The sequence below is a fragment of the Phocoena phocoena genome, chromosome 3 (assembly GCF_963924675.1).
Source record: "Phocoena phocoena chromosome 3, mPhoPho1.1, whole genome shotgun sequence".
NCBI classification, from domain to species: domain Eukaryota; kingdom Metazoa; phylum Chordata; class Mammalia; order Artiodactyla; family Phocoenidae; genus Phocoena; species Phocoena phocoena.
The window spans coordinates 109,525,156-109,547,011 of record NC_089221.1 but is presented as its reverse complement, the minus strand read 5'-3'; the positions used below and the strand labels follow the sequence as shown (position 1 = coordinate 109,547,011).

Sequence of the window (21,856 nt, the reverse complement as noted above, 5' to 3'; positions counted from 1 at the left end):
CCACAACTACTGAGCCTGTACTCTAGAGCCCTCAAGCCACAACTACTGAGCCCGCATGCCACAACCACTGAAGCCCACATGCCTAGAGCCCATGCTCTGCAACAAGAGAAGCCACCGCAGTGAGAAGCCCATGCACTGCAACGAACAGTAGTCCCCCCAGCTCACCGCAACTAGAGAAAGCCCACGTGCAGCAATGAAGACCCAGCGTAGCCAAAAATAAGTAAAATAAATTTTAGAAAGAAAATGGCATGATCAGATTTTCATGATGGAAGAGTCATTGCACTCTTGTATGGAGAATGGCTTGAAGGCATGCTAGAATTGTTACAGTGAGGGGAGTATTTCAGTAGTATAAATGAGAAGATGCTAGCTCTTTGGGTTCCAAGTGCTTCTGGGCTTTGGTGCACACATGGCCAAGTTCAGCAACCACACCATGAACAGCAAATCCCATACATGGCACAGAAATGGCATCAAGAAACCCTGATCACAAAGCTTTGAATCTCTGAAGGGGGTGGACTCCAAGTTCCTGAGGAACATTAGGTTTGCCAAGAGTCACGACAAGAAGTACCTGAGGAAGATGCTGGCCAAAAACACCAAGGCCATGAGTGTACCTGCCAAGGCTATATAGGCTCTTATAAAGCCCAAGGAGGTCAAGCCCAGATTGCGAAGGGCAGCAGCCACAAGCTCAGTTGACTTGACTACATCACTCACCCCAGGCTCAGGGAAATGTGCTCATTCCCACATCACCAAGGGTCTCAGCCTCCGCTGGCCAGAGGCCAAGGCTCAAATCAGGGCATAGGATGCAGCTGCGACTCTGGCTCTGGCTCCCAAAGGTGGCCTAGGCACCAACAAAGGCTCTTCTGTCGCCGATATGAAGACAGAAGGACTGATGTGACCCCTGAGGTATCGTCTGCATGGGACAGGTGTCACCCTTTGTTATTTGTAGAAATAAACCTGAGGCAGGATCTGTCAAAAAAAAATAATACAGATGAGAGGATGGCCATTAGGGTGATCGTGCAGTTGGAGCTAATTAAGTCTATTATCTTAATTTAGGGAGTAAAATTAACTTAATTCTACAAAATTTTTAGTATATGTGCTGCCGAAGCGAGCACTTAATTCTACAAAATTTTTGAAACAACATAATACATGAAATTTTTGTTAGGAAAATTAATCTTTTTTGTGTTAAAAATAGGTGGTTTTAATGAGCCGTGTACTATTGTCAGTGGTAATAACCTTGCCTTAAAAAGTGCAGAATTATGTATTTCTTACTCTCTTCTATTAGTGACCAAGAATCTAAGTGAGAAAAGATCAGTCAAGTCATCAGAAATGTCTCCAGTGCCTGTGAGGTCAGCTGGCCAAGCAGCTAAAGCCTATTTGCATCAGCCCCACAGAGTGAGCCAGGTGCTTCAGGTGCCAGCTGTAAATTTGCACCCCATCAGGAAGAAGGGACAAGCAAAAGACCCTGCCACACTGAGTGAGTATTCACAGTTAATATTGCATTCATTTAATTGAGATTTTCAGGCGAGTTAGAATGGAAAATAATTACAAATATAAATGCTTTGGAGATCAGCTATTGTAGTTTGTGTAATATAATCAGTACTCATGAGTCAAAAAATGCTTCATTTTGCCTATAGGTGCCTAATGCTTCATTTTGCTCTATTCAGTGACTGCATGCATATTTTAAATATTGATGTTGGAATTCCTATAATCATATCAGCCAGAAGCGTACAGTAGTATATTTGGGTACCAAGGGCTTACTGCATTTAGTGGTGCATTTACTCAATTATCTAATGCAGATGAAATTGCTGCATCTAAAAATAATGAAATTGCTTCTTTCTAAAAAAGACGGTTTGTTGGTTTTTCATTAATGACCACTTCTGAAAACCTAGCTTGGGGACAAGAAGCAAGTGTAAAATATATAAGTGTAGACCATGCTTTTTTTCCTCTGTTAGGCCATGTAGATGTTGTCCAAATTACTTTCATTTGTTGTTTTAACAGTATCACTATTTTAGCTTTCAAATGGGAAGCTAGATTAGATTTGGTCCCTAACATTATTATTTAGTTCATGCATTATACATAGGACATATTCAGTAGAACTTTGTGAATTTAATTTGATACTGTTTTGAAATCCAAAGTTGAATAAAAAATGCCCTTTCCTTTGCCAGATTTTCAGTCTGGTGTTACAGACATTCACACAAACAGATAACATGTACGTGTTCACTATTATGCCAGGAGCATGTACAGGAGCATGTACATAACATATAAAAGATGTACATAACATATTATGCCAGGAGCATGTACATAACATATAAAAGAACAAAAGAGGGAGAGCTTTTAGGGTAGACGGAAGTAAGATAGTGCTCCAGAGAAGGCCTTTTGGAGATAACACCTAAGCAGTCTTAAAGGTTGATAAGGAAGGAGGTAATTAGGCAAAACTTCCAGAGAAGTTGCTTCAGGCAGAAGAAGAATTTGATATCTACAAGGAGCTACAGGCAGTTTGCTGCCTCTGAGGACAAAGCTGTAGAGTGTTGAGAGACAATAATAATTAATGCTAACACTTATGGAGCACTTACTGAATGCCAGACACGGTTCTAAGTGCTTTACTAACTTTATATATTATGTTCATTTAATCTTCATAATAAACCTAAAGATAGATAATACTCTCATTCTACATAGGAATGTCTAAGTAACTTATACACCACGAGTAAGAGATGGAGCTGGGAGTTGAGCCCAGGTTACCTGGCTCAAAATCCTTACTTTTAACACAGTACTAAACAGTGTCCCAGGATGAAGAGAAGTGAAGTTACAGACATGCCAAAATTATAACATGACATGCTAGAGGAAAGTTGTCAGTGGGTAGCTGTTAAAGCAGTTTGAGCAAGGCAAGATTATGGTCTAGTTTATGTTGGAGGAGGTCTATAGTAGGAAGGGCTGTGAGATTGGAGATAGGGAGCCTTAGAGGAAAGCTGATGTAGCAACGGGAAGTTGCCTAGAGCCTGATCTAGTTTGGTGTCTGTGGAAATGAGTAGAGAATTGGATGCAAAATGGGTGAAGTTGATTTTGTGGTAGGAGTGAGACATGGGACAAGTTTAGCTCTGATTTCTTACTTGGATGTCATCACTTGAGAGGCAGTGTTATTTGTACCAGGTAGCCCTCTTCCCTCTTGCTCTAATATGACTATTATTTATGTGATAAATATATTTATATTAAAATGGCACTTAATTAAGAGTAGTGTTTGTATACTGTGCTTTAAATTTTTTCAGTATCAAAGGGCTGCTTGTTACTATGCTGAGTACTCATCAAAGTTGGGCTTACTTTACTGGTTAAAAACAGTGTCAATACCTCTTTGACATTTTTTCGAGAGGATGTATGTAAAAATACCAGGGTATTTGAAAGCATTGCTAAGTTTGACCTATGCTAAAAAGGACCAGCTATTGGACAAGAGTGATGATAGAACTTTGCAGGAATGTTTCCAGTGGGCTCCATACTATTTTTCTATAAGTTCATGATTCTTTCTGTGGTCTACTTATCTCCTGTAGTGTGAATTTAGTGCTCTTGAAAAGGGCTGGACTGGCAGTCCTGCAGCTTCTGTATACCCACAGCACAGATGCACCACAGGTAGTGACAGTGCCAACATCCCTACACTGCCCCTGCCACATGCCTCGCCCTGACTTGGAGAGGCCACCTCTAGAGGGCAGGGAAGAGTTTGAACCCATGCCTTCTCTATTAAGATTTCCAATAAGTGTGTCAGTTGTGCAGGGTGGGACACTGTACTCAGACTGTTAAATCAATATCCCTTATGCCACAAAACAAACAAAAAGCTATTATAATCTGATCTGCGCTGACTGGCTGAATGTGAACAAGTATCCTGGAGGTGAGAATCTCTGTATGCCATTACCCAGTCATTTAGTCCCCGTTTGTCATGTATACATTTCAGTTAACCACACTAGCCATTGTGCACCATGGCTTTAGTTATATAGTAATTTAGGCAACTGCAGACATTTTAATTGTGAAGTGATACTTATTTGCTTCTTTGATTTTATTTTTAGGTACAAGTTTACCTCAGAAAATTTTAGGAACAACTGAAGAAATAAGTGGTAAGAAACATGCAGAAGACACTATTTCTATGGCATCATCCTTACATTCTAGTCCTCCTGCGTCTCCTCAAGGTTCCCCTCGCAAAGGTAAGATAAAATAGTTCAAGCTAGTTCTTGTTACACCAAACATTACATGGCACATATTTTGCTTTTGGTCTATGGTAATAATAGAAAATGTGAAGAAAAGTGTAACTGGTAATACTTCCTGAATTTTCATGTTTTGGATTGTGTTATTTATATGGTTTTCAGGTGTTAATGCATCATGGAGTTAGGACTCCTGCATTCAAAGTGTGGTCCTTCTTTGGTGGAGGACAAGTATAGATAAGAATGAAGGCAGAACTCACAGTTGTTTTGGTCTGTGCAAATTCTTGATGTTATTCAAATTACCAGTTAATTCAAACAGTTCTATGGAGTATTTTAAAATAAGAATGTCTACAAGAAATTGTTTTTAACCAACTACAAGATTTAGGAAATGAAACATATTTAGGATGATACATTCCTTTCTTTAGTAATGGAATGTTACTACCTTTTATAATCAGGATTTATAATAACCTATACAGCACCCTTGTGGATTTTTACATTTATGCTAATGTAGAACCTTTTGAATTAAAAAATCTGAAATTGTTCTTCTCTATTTATCTATGTTTTCCTAATTCAGACTGAAGCTTTTCTTTTTTTGACTAGCCTGGGTAATATGCATATAAGATGCCATTTCATGTCAGCTGCAAATGTAGCATTCTGAATAATGTGTGTGTTTCTTACACTGGCCCTCCACATTCCCCATGTACGCTGGCAAAAAAGACTCCTTAGTCATGGCATTTCACAGATGTAAAAAAGTTACATCCTTGAATAAACACAGTACAGAATGGTACATGGTCAGAGAGAAGACAAGTTAACGAATTCTAGCAGGAAGGAGAAGCTTCCAGAGCTTTCCTCAGTTCCTGTGTTCTAAGTTTCCCTCACTTTTGAAGGTTCTTTTTTATTTTTGCTGACTATGTGACAGCAGAGTGGTACAGTGATGCCAGGCCTTAGTTTGAATCCTGACTCTGTCCCTGGTGATGGCTGTGTTATTACAAGCAACTGATTTATATAAGGTCAGGTCTCCTGTCTATAAGATGGGTTAGGGACCACCTATTTTAGGACCTTATTTAAGGATTAAATGAAATAATATCTGTAACACTTGAGACGTGGTGAGGGTTTAGTGAATCGGAGTTTCTCTTCTTCTTCCCTGCTGCCACTCCAGGGCAGTATAACTCCATTACTGACCCTCTTCACTTAGCTGAGACTGGCTAGAATTTTCATTCAGGTTTTACTAAGAAAAGCTTAGTAAAAATCGAATAGGACATATAAAAGTATACATAACACAGGTTTCCGTTCCTGTTGTATACAGCTCATATATGATTTGGGAAGGCACACAGATATCTTTCATCTCTTTACTATGTATGTATCCTATCCAGAGTACCCTTTATCAGGTCCCAAGGATTGGGGCTGGGAACAGTGCCTATTCACACAGATGGTCCAGATGAACAATGTCCATACGCTCTTAATGCTCTTTCAGGAACATCTTTACACCCTCCAGAGGTCCCATTATAGACAGTTCTCTAACCAAGAAACTTAGTTGAATTGGATTTGGTGTTTTATGGGTCATTGTGACTTGTGGGAAGAGGTGTTAGGAACAGGAATTTCCCCATTGCTCTTATTCCAAACAAATGCATTTTAACCACTGGAATAGAGAAGTCTTTTTTTCAGTATGTGACCAACAGTTGACCATGATGTTTATAGGTTTGTGAGCCTGTCATAGTCATGTTTTGAATCCTTAGAAATCTGACAAAATTCTTTTCTTCAAAACTATTTCTGCTTGTTTCCATAGACAGGTTTTTTGCCAGTGGTCCGTGATTGAACAAAAATGTCATTAAACTAAGAGTATGTTATTAGAATCTGTTTCTAGTTCTTGCTATACTTTGGAATAGTTCTTTGTTTTCTAACAGTTAAGAAGATAAGCCTACGTTCGCAATTTTTAAAAGGAGAATTTAAATAAGAAAGAACTGAAAAAGTGAGACATCAAGAGGCCTTAACCTTTATCTTCCCCAGTGCTTCAGGCAGGCAACTTCTCTGCCTTGTAGAGAAAATAGGATCAGAAATTGTGCTTTATAAATACATCTATTGTATATACTATTTATATGTCCTATCTGATTTTTGCTAAGCTTTTTCTTAGTAGAATCTACCTGAAAATTCTAGACATAATTACTTTGAGAAATAATTCTGGTTATTTGCTACTCTTATCATATTTTGGCTTATGATTTTACCAGCTTGGGTTACTTTCAGCAATTTTTTATTACCAGCTTATTCTGATCAAGGTAACCTTTCTCCTGTGTTCTGTCTTGTTTATGCTATATAGTAGAGTCTCCATGCATTAAAAAATATGTTGCTAGATTTCAATTTTTCAGATATTGTCAAGATGTTAGAATTTTTTAATAGTGAAATGTTATAAAACCAGGCTAATTGTGATTCATTGGAAAGAATTAATTGACCATGACAGGGTTTTTGCATCTCTCCCTCCAGTTGGCAGTATCATATCTGATCACAGCATCCTGCTGCGCCTCTCAGGGTCTTCCTCATCCCCTCCCCGTGAGTCCAGCACCAAGATCAGTGGCCACAGCTGCCCCGGAATAGGTGGGGTTTACTTGCAAAAGAAAATCCAACAGATTACCAGGAGCACAGCCAAAAGAACAGACAGGACCGAGAAGGCCACTGAGGAGAATAGAGACAGGACAAGTTGTGAGACCACAGCCAGAAAAAGAATGACATCCCCGTTTAGAAGATTTAGGGAAAGAACTCTTTCAAGGGAGAGACTAGCCAACAGCAAAAAAGAGGACGCAGATCTCAATCAAGCTACAGAAAGCTGTGAGAAAGTGAAGGATGTTGGAAGCAACATCAAAGATGAGAAAGGGAATGACATCTTCAATTCAAATAGCCGAGGCAACAGTAACACTTTAAACTGCTTCTATACGCGATTCAAGTCTAAAAGGAGAAAGACACTCTGATGAAGTTCCTTACTTTATTTTAGTGTGAAATTTGTTTTCATTTATTAATGTAAATGTAGCTTAAATTAAGTCATTTGTCAAATAAGGCTCAGATAGACAACTTACTAAAATACTATTTATGAGCATTTTATGATTAGTGTTACAGGTCCTCCAACAACAAAATCATATCCGTTTAAAGTGCCTTATTTGTACATATGTTATTTTGCTAATGTTAGTAAACTTAATACTCTTGTTTTCTGTAGTTGGCTTTATTTCCTGCTGGTAGCAGTTGGGTCTGTGAGTGCAATAAGTAGAGGAGGCTTTTTAGGAACCAGTGTTTACTTTTACATTAAATCCCCCAGTAACAATCTGATCAGAACCTTTGCCTTAGATAATTGTGTTGCTATCTTACTATTGCAACTACTTTACAAGCTAAAGTGAAATGTTTGGAAGGCAAGAAACTGTATCTTGTCCACATAAACTTTTTTATATTATCCACTTTTCATATATACTCTGATCAGAGGAGGGAGGAGATAGTCTAGCAGGTTCAAAAACATCTGGGAAACTTGTTAAAAACTTACTGTGTCCCACTGCAGACCTTGTAAGTTTGAATTGCCAGAAATAGGCCCAAGAATGTGTATTTTAATAAGCCTTCCAGGTGATTCTTAGAGTTAATTATATTTGACAAGTACTGATCTAACAGACGTAAGAATGAAATTATTTTTAAAACAGTAAAGCAAGTCTATCCCCCAGTATAAAAGAACAATGACTTTTTCTTTTGAGGAGGAATTTTTGAATTTTTTTTAGTTTATTTACCACATCCATTTTCTTGGTCCTCTTGAAAATTGACCAATCACTTCATGAAGGGCACTGAGAAATAGCAGTGATCCCAAGATCAGAGAACTGGGGTAGGAGTCAAGAGACTGACTTTCCTTGGCTTGTCCTGTGCCTGGCACAAAAGCCAAATGCAGATCACACATTTTCTGAGTCTTAATTTTTGTTTTTGAAATAGTTAATGACACTAATTAATAAAGTTATTATTCAACAGTTTTTTTGTAATAACTTGAGCTATATGTGAGTCTAAAGCCTATAGTTCTTCTTGAGATTTCTAGGAATGGACCCAAAGGTCATGCACCTAATCAACCTCATTCTTCTCTCAGTGAACAAGAAGATAATTGTTTACTTCTTTGAGACCTACTCCTTGCTGGGATTACTACAGCATTTTCTTTATTTCTCAACAAAAGAAGTTTGGTTACTTTTCTAACAGTTACCCAAACAGACGATTGTGTACATTAACTATCATGCTGCAGATTTGTTTTTGGAACCTTCCACCTTACTCCATCTCCACCCCTTCATTCCAGAGAATGCTAAAGAAAATCTCTCTAGCTATATCTGCTGTGCAGTAAGTCATAGAGCAATTTAAAACAGGTAGATGCTGGGTTTTTTCATGTTACATTCTTGTAAATCTGTCAGTTCAGCTGTTTAATGTAATATTCTGCTAAATTGGTGAAGAAAAAGGAAACTAGGTATAAGAGTAAGTCCAAATCTAAAACAATTTATTTAAAAATACTAAAACAATGGCTTTTAACTTGAGGCAAGACTTCTTAGGTGACAGAAGCAAAATATCTAGGGTATATGCAGTTTGAAAAAACAAAAATAAAATTCTTTCCCTTGAGTCCTGACTCCCCTTACATACCCCTGCCTCGAGGTGGTGTTTTGGACACTCAGGTCAGGCCTTGAAATATTTATATTAATCAAAGGGGAGGGGACATAGGGTTAAAAAGAAGTTGAGAAGTTCAAGTTTAATGTTTTGTAATATATTTAATGCCTCTTGTTTTATTAAATGCTTGTAGCTATGTGAGAGCCTGGGGCAGATTTACCTTTGAACTAGTTTTCTCAGTAATACTGGGTTTTGACTTTCTATTTCTTGAATTTGGAATTAGATTGGTGCCGTGTGGGTAGGTAGGTGAATGGATATGTAAAGGAACATGTACAGAAAATCGGCACCATTACATCTACATAGATGGAAATTGACATTGATACTCACTTTATGTTTTGTTCTTTTTATATTTTTCTTTGTCCTCTCCCTGACCCTCCCCACTCCCATTCCTTTGTTTTGTAGTTTGATCAGTTGTCTTCTCTCATTCAGGTTATACACTTATACCATCAGCTAAATCTGACAACTTGTCTGACTCCAGCCATAGTGAGATTTCTTCACGGTCCAGCATTGTGAGCAATTGCTCTGTTGACTCCATGTCTGCAGCTCTACAGGATGAACGGTGTTCCTCCCAGGCTGTGGCAGTCCCTGAATCCACTGGAGCATTTGAAAAGACAGAGCACTCCTCAGGGATAGGAGACCATAGTCAGCCTGGCCCTGGGTAAACATCCTTGCCTGTGTTCACATCACAAAACCCAAGCCGAGTGGCCACTGCAAGCAGTGCTCCCTAATTTGAACGTAAAACCACCCCCACCAAAGGAGTAGTTGAAAGAACAGGAGAACCAAGCATGTATTCTCTATACTGAATGTGCAAATAAGTACAATTTTGAAAGATATATGGGTGCTCATTTTTTAAGTGTTACTGGATTCAAGTAACTTACATCATGTATCTTTTCGATCAATAAGAACTCAAAGTGAAGATGCTATTGGTAGGTGGGAAGTAGTTCTTGCATTCTAGCTATAAGGTTAGAGATTGCTCAAAAAGAGTGTGTAATGGGAAGTACCCTCAGTGCTATACACGTTGTAGACAGATTGGGAGAGTAGGACTAGTCCTTGATCCTTACTCTCTCAAAGTATGATTTGGAGAATAAGAATTATCAGATAGCAAAAAGTCAATTAAAAAAAAAGTTAACTCTAAATTTCTATTTAGAATCAGACAAAATGGAAATCTTCAGAAAGCACTGAGAAAGTTGATTCTAAACTGATACTGTTAAATCTGGTACACTTTAATATGAAATATTTAAGATATAGTGAAGTATTATCACCATACTTGTAAGTGTTTCTAAACTATGGTTCTCTAGACCAGGAGTCAACAAACTTTTTCTGTAAAAGTTAGTAAATATTGTAGGCATAGCTGGCTGTAAGCTCTCTGTTGCAATTGCTCAGCCCTGCTATTGTTGCATCAAAACAGCCTTAGACAATTTGTAAACAAATGGGCATGCTGTGTCCCAATAAAACTTTATTTACAAAAACAGGTAGCGGGCTGGATTTGCCCTTGGGCTCTAGTTTGCTGATCCCTGCTCTATATGCTCTGTACTATAAATCAGGGAGTCACAAACCTTTTGGGGGGTGGGCAGGTAAAGGCCCATTTAAAGGAGTACATATTTTAGGCTTTGCAGGCTGTATGTGGTCTCTGTCTCAAAATCTTTGGAGTATTTTGTTCCATTTTGTTTAAACCCTTTAAAACGTAAAAACCATGCTTTGCTCAAGACCATAAAAAAACAGGCTGTTCGCTTGATTTGGTCCATGAAACTAAGTTTGAGAACCCTTGCTATAAATGATAGAATTCATTTAATAGTAGGTAATTGGGGAAGTTGCTGTTTCCTTGGTACCTCAGAGACACTGAAAAATAAAACATGGTTTCTGTAATTGAGGATTCTTAATTCTGTGTGCATGGAGAGAATCTAATGTTGCATTATGTTGACCAAGAATGAAAATGTATACTTAATTTTATTCATTTCAAACCTCATCCTTTATAATAATTCAAGAAAAATTCTGAGGAAGGCTTTTAAGTATTTTAGTTTCTTCAGTGTATGTTTCGAGCTAAGTATTAACATTAATGCCAGTACAAGTTTAGTGATGATTGATTACAATGTCATTTTTTTCCAGAAGGTTATGTTGGCATTAAACACTTGTGATGCATGTTCTATAGTCTCTTGTAGGCAGTAATACTTGCAATGGACTGAAGAAATTGTTTCCATTAAGCCAGTAAATTACTTTTAATTGTGTATCTCCAATTTTAGGTGGACACTCTCAAAGCCATCACTAATCAAGAATTTAGCTGTCTCATCTTCTGTGAGCAATGATGAGATTTCTCACGAACATATTATTATAGAAGCAGCTGATAGTGGTCGTGGAAGTTGGACTTCCTGTTCAAGCAGCTCCCATGACAACTTCCAAAGCCTTCCAAACCCAAAAGGCTGGGATTTTTTGAACTCTTATCGATATACCCATTTGGATGGTCCCATAGCTGAAGTTGAACCCACTGACTGTGAGCCCTGTACCTGTCCTAAAGGCTGCTCTCGAACTTGTGGTCAGTGTAAAGGGAGCCTAGAGACTAATCAGATGAGGCAGAGTTGGGCTTCCTCTAGTTCTCTGTCTGATACATACGAACCAAACTATGGGACAGTTAAACGGAGAGTGTTGGAGAGCACCCCAGCTGAGTCATCTGAAGGCTTGGACCACAAGGACGGCATCGACCCCGTTTATAAAACTGTTACTTCGAGTACAGAAAAGGGCTTGATTGGTAAGTTGTGTGTTCTTTGTCATATCTGTGGCATTTAGAATTTAAGTGGTAAAGTGACCTTGGCCCAGAATTTTATTCTTGGGAAATTCCCTTCTCTAATCTCTCTTTCCTCCCTCCACATGCAAATTATTTTCAAAAAGTTCATGATTTCTCAAGAGCTTTGGGGCAGATATTCAAGCCATTTGAAATGAAAAAGCTGACATGCAGGAAGTTAATAAGGGGGACAGGTTTATATGTCTTGTTTTGCTTTTGAGATCTTTTTGGTTTTATTAAGAAAATATTATTGCATTACTGTGCAGTAGTAATAAAGGGATTATTCTCTTTGCCACCTCATCAATTGTTTGGACCCTAGTTGCTTTTTGCATACATGGTAGAAACTTTGAATCTGATACTACTTTTAGGTAGTACAAGTGGTGGAAAAAGTGTGATAAAGAAGTCCAAAATAGGGACTTCCCTGGCAGTCCACTGGTTAAGACTCTGCGCTTCCACTGCAGGGGGGGCATGGGTTTGATCCCTGGTCAGGGAACTAAGATCCCACATGCTACGTGGGGGAAAAAAAAAAGACCCAAACATTTTTCATTATACCCTCCTAGCACATATCATGGGTGTGCCAGCTTCTGTTTGTTCATTCCGTTCTAACCATGCACAGCTTTCTTGGTGTATTCTTTTAGTATTTGGCCGTCAGATACATTTTTTTCCTTATTCTTGAGTTTATGTAAGTACTTAGATATAATAGCACCTGTGGTTTTTTTTCATGTGGAGTGACTGTACTTTGAGTCAGTATTATCATAATCAACTCTTTATACTATATTCGTGATGTCAATTTAAACTACTAAACATATGAAAGACACGTGCTTTTTTTAGCATATTTTTTACTTGTCAAATTTCATTATAGGTTGGATTTTTTAGTTCATTTTTTTCCAAGGATGTTTTATTAAAGCCTTTTAGGTAACTGTTATATGGATATACAAGCACGTGTGTGCAAGGGTGTAAAATCTTTCTCTTCTTATCCATTTGGGAAAATAGATTAAAAAAATTTTTTTTTTGTTCATTTCTAGATGACTCTGGGCAAATCACTTAACATTCTTCATTCTTGTCTTCTTTTCACAACCTCTCCACCCCCTCCCCACTCCATTCTCCTCAGATGGGAATGGAAATCCTTTCTGACCTTGATACTACATGCAGATTTTACTGGTAGAGTTGTAGAAATTTCAATATGGGCAAACTTGATTCTCTAAGGGGAGAATTTAATGATCCTTTTAAATTTATTCTTCTTGTATATAGATAGTGTTTGTATTTTAAAAGTTACTTACATGATCAAGATACTCAGAGCCATTTGTCCTGTGAGTCTTGTGGATTGGTCTTAATTTCATGGAACTTCCTTTTTAACTTATTTCTGATGTTTTTTTGAAGCTTTGCCTTAGACCCAGGGTGTACAAACTTAGGGCAAAAGATTCTAAGTCACCATTATTTTTAATGTCCACTGAAAATCAGAGAAACTTAATTTAAGATGGATTTCCTAAAATTATGGCTTTTCTTCTCACTTAATTACAGAGCAGAGGTTAGGAATAAGGTCCTTGAAGGAATTAGTTCCCCTTTAAAGTTGTTTATATGCCAGCACTGATGTGAAATAGCCCTTAAGTAGAGGGCCTAAATGTCATTTCTATGAAAATCCCCCCATTTAATAGAGTATAGATGTTCAGGGTGAATTCTTAAATGTCTCTGACTCATTCAACTTTGGGGCTGGTATTCCTTGAGGAATTTGTCACACACTTCTGTGATTTGTGGTCTGACCTATGAAAGGAGGAAGCTTGTCATCAATGTCATCTCCTTCAACTGTCTCATTCTATTTAATGTTTGTAAAACCCAATGTAATTTATGTATTTTAAAAACAAGTTTAAATATCAAGTTTATTAAGCTTATTAAAAGTGTTTTTAACCTGCTGCCATTGTGTTCAAATATATTCACTGTGTCCCTTTTTAAGTTCTATTTTGTCATTGTAATAAGTTTCAGTATGTTTTTTTTTTTCATTTCTTATATTTTTCATTAACATTTCCATTGCTTATTTTTCATGCCAGTGTACTGTGTCACCTCACCCAAGAAGGAGGATAGGTATAGGGAGCCACCTCCCACTCCTCCAGGATACATGGGGATTTCTTTAGCAGACCTAAAGGAAGGACCCCACCTACACCTAAAACCTCCAGATTATAGTGTGGCAGTGCAGAGGTCAAAGATGATGCATAACAGCCTCTCTAGACTGCCACCAGCTTCTCTCAGTAGCAACCCTGTGGCCTGTGTTCCATCGAAGATCGTAACTCAGCCTCAGAGGCATAATTTGCAGCCATCCCATCCTAAACTAGCAGATGTGACTGACGCAGATAGCGAAGCAGATGGTATGTTGACAAACTACCTTAATGGCTCTTAAATGAATTGCTAAACACATTGAATGGTCTTTGCTCTGGTATTTCACATAATCAGAAATGTTTTCTTTAACTGCTTTAGAAATCTCTTAAAAAAGAAATGACTAAATACGATGGTGTGTTTTTTGTAATTGGAGAGGGCAACCTGATTGTATTTAATAGCAGCTCAGCATAAAAGGATAATTTTAAGAGGAGGCACTTGACATTGGTAGAGTTGTGTTTTACACTAATGCACGGACACTTGAAACTCCAAGTATCAAAATGTCAAATTATCTGAAATCATGCTGTTTGATAGAGTTCCTCTTATTAGCAGAACTCATGACCAACTTTGCAATTTTGGCAATAAATGAATTTTATCCTTCTAAACAATCTAGTAATGAAGTGGTTAAAAAGCAGTTCTGAATTCCAGTTGATAGTCAGCCTTCATTGTGATCAGAACTCAAAAATGTCATTACAATAAAATCTGGCCTTTGATGGGATATTTGAGAGGATTTCTTTGTTGAAATTGACTAATTTTTTAAACAGATAACTAGATTGTTAGTTGATCTTCATTAATATGCTGACCTACCACTTAACTGTGTTTCTTTTATTTTCAGAAAATGAACAGGTTTCAGCAGTGTAGCCTTTGGATTGACCTGATTGAAGTCTACTGAAAGTCACGGAGGAAGGAGTGGGCAGAACCAACTCACAATTCTGCAGGCTGTTGCCAACAAATAGCTCGCTGCTCCTGCTGCTAACCCAGAGGTTTTAATCCCTGTACTCTGAGCAATGAGATAGCCCTGAATCATGCTTCCTTTCATTTAATCCCTGCAGATGCATAGTTTCCTTAGCTATGGATGTTGTGCCTGGATACCAGTCTTCGCTTTGCACACCAGACCTGCCTTGGGACCACAGTTACTAGAACAAATTCAAACTCGAGTCCTCCCCATATATATCACTATAGATTTTCCTTTAACATGTTATTTTTAAGATAGTAGTAGTGGTAGTATTTTCAAGCCATAGCTTGGTTAACAGACAAATTCAGAATGTCTGCCAATACCAAGGATATTTTTATGTATTTGAAAAGTAACTTATTATTTGAAGTTTTGTGGTTTTGTTTGTATTTGGGAGCTCTTGTTAATTGATGTTCATGTTTGAGGCCATAAAACTGTCTCTGATCTGACCAAACTGAAGCCATCTTTACAGGATGATATGTTTGATCTATACAGAGATGTAACCATCTATAGCACCAACAAAACGTAGGGTCTCAGTTTGAGTGGAACAGGAATCCCTTTGCTGTTGAGGTGTTAGGAAGGAGAATACTGCCATCTGCTGGTCAGGATTTGGAAAGCCAAATGAAGCTACCACAGGGTCCTAGCAGTCTCTTGGGAAAAGGAAGGGGTATGATGGGGTGTGTAGCAACCCTAATTTCCAAAGAATGAAATGTTTATCTTACATAACATGTATACCAACTGAAGTGAAAGTCATTCTCTGTCTAACTGTAGCTATAAGTATAAATCCAGTAAATAGAGAATGAGTTCTAGACAGTTCTACTCTGTAGAAACCCATACCTAAAATTTTTCACAACTCAAATATGGAGTTTTTTTAAAGGACATGTTATCTTTGGCGGTATAGTCATGAAGATCAATTTAGCTTTATGCGGTGTTCTGCAGCACCCACCACCCAACCCCCATCTTACAGCACAAGGCTGTTTTTAATCTTCATAAACCCTGCAGCTCCCAGTTGCCTGCAGGTAAAGCTCATTAGCACACCAAGGTCTATAATTGGTTGAAAATTTTGTGGGGGAAAGAGGAGCTAGAATTATGGAAGTGATTATTTCTTGGTTTTCACTTTACGCCTTGAGAGGAAGGAGACATATATATTTAACAGCCTGTTGGGCATGGCACTCTTAAGTATTTAATTAAAATTTCATTAACTATTTACTGGATGAGGTAGACTTTCCGTATTTAAAAAAGATTAAGTATGATGTTTTCTACATCTTAAGTTTAAATTTTTTCATTTGTTTTTTAGTGTAAAGGCAAGTGAAAGGCTAATAAACTTCTGTGACTACCAAAAAAAAAAAAAAGCCAAAGCTATTAATGTGTACTACCCAAATCAACTTGGAGCCAAAAATAAGTTTACTTTTGAATGGTTATCCGTATGTGAATTTATAGGATTTAGTTGGCTTATTACTTCCTTTTGAAAAGTTCTCATTTTTTCCTAGCTCTCTCTTCCTTCTCTCTATCATCCTCCTATTTCCTTCATTTTAAAATCATAAATCAGTGCCAACTGGTAAATGGCAGTAGTCCATCTTTTCTATCAAAATGATAATTTCTTCATTTTAGGAAAAATAGCATGTCTGAAAAATTCCCATGGGCAAAAAACTGTAAATACGAAACTTAAGCCTTAGAAATTAACCCCAGGTATGTTAGAATGAGGCTAGTTGGCTCCATAGCTTTCTTGGCCCATTGAAATGGAAAGTAACCTGGATCAAAAATCCTGGTTTGAAAGTCACACTGTAAAGGTTTGATCTATAAACAGTGGTCCTGTGATCACAAATTTTTCTTTCACTGATTTAGACAATATTATTTTCATGTCCAGAGCAAAACAAAGTGAAAGATATTTTTGCTACAACCATCTTTTTATCCAGTTTGGGTATTTATTCTCACCATTTTATATCCACTCCCCGGAAAAATGTGCTGTTTGCACAGTATCTGTTTTTTTAGCAGGTCTTTCAAACCAGATGGGAGCCTTCTCCATCGTTGTCCTCAATGTTGTGGATAATATCTTGCACAGAGAGTCAGAGGCTTGTGGTTTTGGACTTGCATCTTGTAGCTGCCTTTGTTTCCTGTAGCTTGAAATGTGAGTGTTTGGATCAGCTGATCACATTGATCAAGAACTAAAGCCAAATGCTTTCTAGTTTGATATATATCCCTTAAAAAATCGTGGCGTTTTGATCTTTATATTCTAATTTACGGTACATTCCTGCCTTCTCTTAGTTTGTCACGTGACTAGAACAAGAGAAGCCTTAACCTATACTTGCTCCAATTCAAAATGGCCGTTTGTTTTTATTTTATAAATTTATAAGTATACTGAAGAGATCTATGCCCTCATTGTACCACAACTCTGAATCTGCCAGGGCTATTGAAGCGGTAAATCCTCACTGCAAACTTTTGCCAAATAATAAGTTTCAACAAAAAAATCTCTGCATAATGAAAGATTTGGAGAATTAGTAAATCCAGTATATACTTCCATAAAGGTTTATTGTAATTTAATAGAGTCTTACTTTCTCCAAATGGTTACTTGCAGTATGATATTTGGGGAGAAAAAGCCTTTAAATGGTTTTTCATGAGGGTGATGTCACGTTGTCATCATCTGCATAACCACCTTGAGAATCTCTCCTAGGCTTGAAATGTGACAGTAATCATGGAGATATCCAAGAAAAATTCTAATTTTTATAAAGTGTTTTCTCCCCTTTAAAAAGAAGGGGAGAAAGAGTTTCCTTGTATATTTAAGACTCTGATTATTATTTTGATACATACGTTTCTAAAAAATGTGATATTAAAGTAGATGTATCCCTTTAGTATTACCGTAAATGTGATACAGCAAAGGGATAAATCTTCAAACCGTGTCACAGTACATTTTCAAATTTAAACTTGAACCCCAGTTCATCTTTAATTTCTGTTGTGCTTTTTTAAGGCTTCTTTACTTTTGATACACAGAATACAGTTGTACTTAACCTTTTAAAATTGAAACGTGAGCTGATCAGCAAAGGACAAAAACAAAACTGCACAGTCATAGTAATCAAATAGCAATTATACTGCACAATTCAGTGATTGTAAAGTGTCCTGTAACAAGCAATGTTTGTCTCCTATTTTTTGATACCTCTTAAACTTATGTCTTTTAGAAAGACAGTGCCTCTGTATGCTTTTTGTATTTTTATTGAATGTAAATATTTGTTATATTTTTGGTTAAGAGAATGTAAAAGTACCATTTACTATTACCATATCTACTAATACATTGGTGGAATCAATAAAGAATCTAATTAACCTTCTCTGCACTTTATGGCTAATGTATGGGAGCAGGTTATATACTCAGTCATTCAAGAGGACCAGTCTGGGACCTGCATTGGTGTGAAGGCATTTTTTGTTTTAAGTCTCCAGAAAAATTGGAATTGTCCAATTATGGTTGACATTATCGTATCTGTGAAACACCTAGCTATTGTTTTGTTTAGTTTTTTAAAAGTGTATTCGACTACAAACCAAGTTTAACAGTGGCTTAAACCCTATTGGATTGTTTTTCTTTTATAACAGAAAAGTCTACTGGCAGACTGTTTAGGGCTGGTACGGGGATTCTACAGTTCTGTTGCGGTCTCATGGATTCTGACGTTTACACCTGAGGGCATCACCGCAGTGCTTCAAGAAGGAAGGGTTTGCAGGAAAGGTGCAAATATGTAGCCCTTTTATTAGCAAGACAACAGCTTTTCTAGAACTCCACTTGCATAATTCTGCTTACCTCCCACTAGTCAAAACTGTCACATGACCAGTGGCTGCAAGGAAACCTGGGAAATGAACTTTTTTAGCTGAGCAGTGGATGGCTCCAAATAAAAGTGGTATTCTTTTCAGTGAAGAAGGAAAGAATGGATATTGAATGGGCAGCTAGCTCGGTCTACCACAGCATGCCTATTGCCCACTCCTTCAGGAAGTGCATTTACATGTAAGTGCAGTAATTTATTTATTGGGATCAGATCCTAGGACCCTGGCAAAGAAGGGGGAAATTCTTCTTTAGTACTCCTTTGTAAAGTTTCCCAGTCGCTCCTCTGTACCCAGAGAATATTACCCCCCTGCTAGGTAAGGCTTCTACCTCCTCCCAGTTTACCCCCTCCCAACACACACACACACCAAGGTTTCCTCAGGGCCACTCCTTCCCCTGATCTCTCCACAGTTACTAGTTTATTCCTTTATTTCGAAAATATTAAACACAAGTGTAGTAGGTTGAATAATAACTACTTAAAAATATCAAGCTCTAATCTCTGGAACTTTAAAGGTTACTGAAAAGGGTCTTTGCAGATTTAATTAAAGTTAAGCATTCTGAGATGAGGCAATTACTTTGGATTCTCTGGGTGGGCCCTAAATGCTATCACAAGTGTCCTTAGAGAGGCAAAGGGCGATAACACAGAGGAGGAGGCACTGTGAAGCCGGCAAGAGAGTTGTAGCTGTGGGCAGCAGAATACTAACAGCCACCAGGAACTAGAAGATACAAGCAAGAGCTCCTTCCTTAGAGCCTCCAGAGGAAGTGCCACCCTGCCAACATCTTGATTTTGGTCTTCTCACCTGTTGTTTCAACCAACCCATTTTTGGTAATGTATTAATAGCAGCCCTAGGAAACTTAATACATGCTACTGTTTTTGTCTGACTTTGAGGACCCAGAACCTGCAATTAAAGGATATAGTGGTCCATAAGTACACCACAGGAACTGTGAGCCCTGTCTCACTACCTTAAAGAAGAATTTGTTAAACCAAGATAAGAGAGGCCCAGAGGCCTCCTCTCCAGTAGCCTGGTCAGCCTATTGTTTTTCCAAGTGTTCACAGAAGGGACATTGCTATCATCCTTGCCACACACGATATTTTTCATTTTTCTCATTCCAGGCATTCTGGTGAGTATGTACTAATATCTTTATGTGGTTTTAATTTTAATTTCTATAATTACTAATAATGCTAAGCATCTTTTCAAATGCTTACTGGCCACTTGGATACTGTCTTTTATGAAGTGTCTTTTTAGGTCTTTTGTTTTTTATTTGTTGCTAGAGTATTGAAATACAATTGTTTTATAATGACTTGTATATAACAACCTTGCTCAATTCATTTATTAATCCCAACAGGTTTTAGAATCTTCTGAATTTTCTATATTCTCCTGGAAATTTTCTCCAGGCAGTGAGCTGGGGCCATGGTGTAGGGCTCACCCTTTTGTTTCTTATGCTCTCAAGGGTTACTGTCCTTCAGTGCCTGGTGTCCAGGGTATTAAGTGGCCTTGTTTTATACATTTTGTCTGGTTTTTCAGTTGTTTCAGACAGGAGGGTAAAATGGTAGCTTCTCCATCTTGACCAGAAGCAGAAATCCACATATAAAATTTTAATACAACTCTCTCAGTAAATGAGGGCATACACCCACATTCTCACTGCCCCACCCCCAAATCAGTAAGGATATAGAAGATTGGAACAACACAACCAACACAATCTAATGAACCTGTATAAAACACTGAATTAACAACAACTGCAAGATACACATTACTTCTAGGTGATCATGGAGCATTTATTAAAGTTAACTATATATTGGGCCATAAAGAAACTATTAACAAATTTCAAAGGGTTGGACTCATATAGAGAAGGCTGCCTGCAACAGAATTAAATGAGAAATTAGTAACAAAAATTACAAAATTTGGAAGTTAAAGAATGTACCTCCCAGTAACCTGTTGGAAGGTAGAGATTATTTTGAACTGAATGAAAATAGGAATATCAAAACCTTTTGGATTTGATTAAAAGGAATTGTATAGCCTTAAGTGCATATATTAGAAAAGTAGAAAGGCTAAAAATGAATTAGCTAAACATTCTTCTCGAGAAACCAGAATAATAGCAAATTAAATTCAAATAGATGGAAGAAAATAATAGCAGAAATATGTAACATGTAAAAAAAAAAGAATTGGCAAAGCAGTATATATTCTTTTAAAAGACTAATGCTAAACTCTTGGTGAGGATGATCAAGGAAAAAGATAAATGGCAAAACTAACCAATGTTAGAAACATAAAACAGTCATTATAGTCATTAAAGAGAAAGACACTTTGAATAATTAAAATGTGTTTGAAATAAACATAGAAAAACAAAACTTACCAAAACTGTAATAAGAAGGAAAATTTAGTTGTTTTATAACTGTTAAAGAAGTTGAGTCTGTCATTTAAAAACCTTTCCATAAAGAAAACTTGTCCTGGATGGCCTTATCTGTGTTATACCAAAATTTTATAGAAGTAATAACACTATGTAACAAAATCTCAGCAGTAGTAGGGATTTGTTAAGTAAGATCCTCATAAGAAAACACTAAAAATAAAGGAAATGATTGGTATATTCAACTGTCTTAAAATTAAAAACATGTTCATCCAAAAAATACAGTTTAAAAGAACACAAGCCCAAAGAGTTGTAAAATATATTGTAATTTATATACCCTTCAAAGCACAGGTATCCAGAATATACAAAGTACTTCTTTCCATCAAAAGAAAAAGAGCACCCAGGGCTTCGCTGGTGGCGCAGTGGTTAAGAATCCGCCTGCCAATGGAGGGGACATGGTTTCGAGCCCCGGTCTGGGAAGATCCCACATGCCGAGGAGCAACTAAGCTCGTGCACCACAAGTACTGAACCTGCGCTCTAGAGCCCGCAAACCACAACTACTGAGTCCGCGTGCTACAACTACTGAAGCCTGCACACCTAGAGACCATGCTCTGCAACAAGAGAAGCCACTGCAGTGAGAAGCCTGTTCATTGCCACGAAGCATAGCTCCCCACTCGCTGCAACTAGAGAAAGCCCGCATGCAGCAACAAAGACCCAATGTGCCCCCAAATAAATTAATTAAATAAATTTTAAAAAGGAAAAAGGAAAAAGAGCACCCAATAGAAAAACGGGTAAAAGAATTAAAGAAGCACTTCATAAAAGAGGAGAAACTGTCCAATAAACATGAAAAGGTGCCTAATCTCATTATTAAAAACCTCTACATAAGTTTAGATTTGATGATGAGGGATGTGTTAGCCGTGCTGCCTTCTATTTGGAGTGTGGTGGCAGATGATCAAGGGTCAAAAACTATCTTTTGGAAGAAACAAGAACAGGGCTAAATT

The 21,856-nt window shown here is 37.5% G+C and overlaps 1 protein-coding gene across 5 annotated transcripts in view; it reads left to right on the top strand.

Moving 5' to 3' along the window:
* The window catches only part of RAPGEF6 (Rap guanine nucleotide exchange factor 6), a 221,943-nt gene extending 207,321 nt beyond the window's left edge, over window positions 1-14,622 (top strand). For 2 of the 5 annotated variants that reach the window (XM_065873547.1, XM_065873546.1), the window contains 6 exons: window positions 1,280-1,471; window positions 4,047-4,181; window positions 9,267-9,495; window positions 11,078-11,580; window positions 13,659-13,973; window positions 14,597-14,622. In XM_065873547.1, the coding sequence (XP_065729619.1) occupies window positions 1,280-1,471; window positions 4,047-4,181; window positions 9,267-9,495; window positions 11,078-11,580; window positions 13,659-13,973; window positions 14,597-14,622 (1,400 nt within the window). Of the gene's footprint in view, window positions 1-1,279; window positions 1,472-4,046; window positions 4,182-6,656; window positions 7,139-9,266; window positions 9,496-11,077; window positions 11,581-13,658; window positions 13,974-14,596 lie in introns of those variants that run through there. The other 3 variants (XM_065873549.1, XM_065873548.1, XM_065873550.1) reach the window with 2 other exon arrangements.
* Window positions 14,623-21,856: the final 7,234 nt, after the last annotated feature.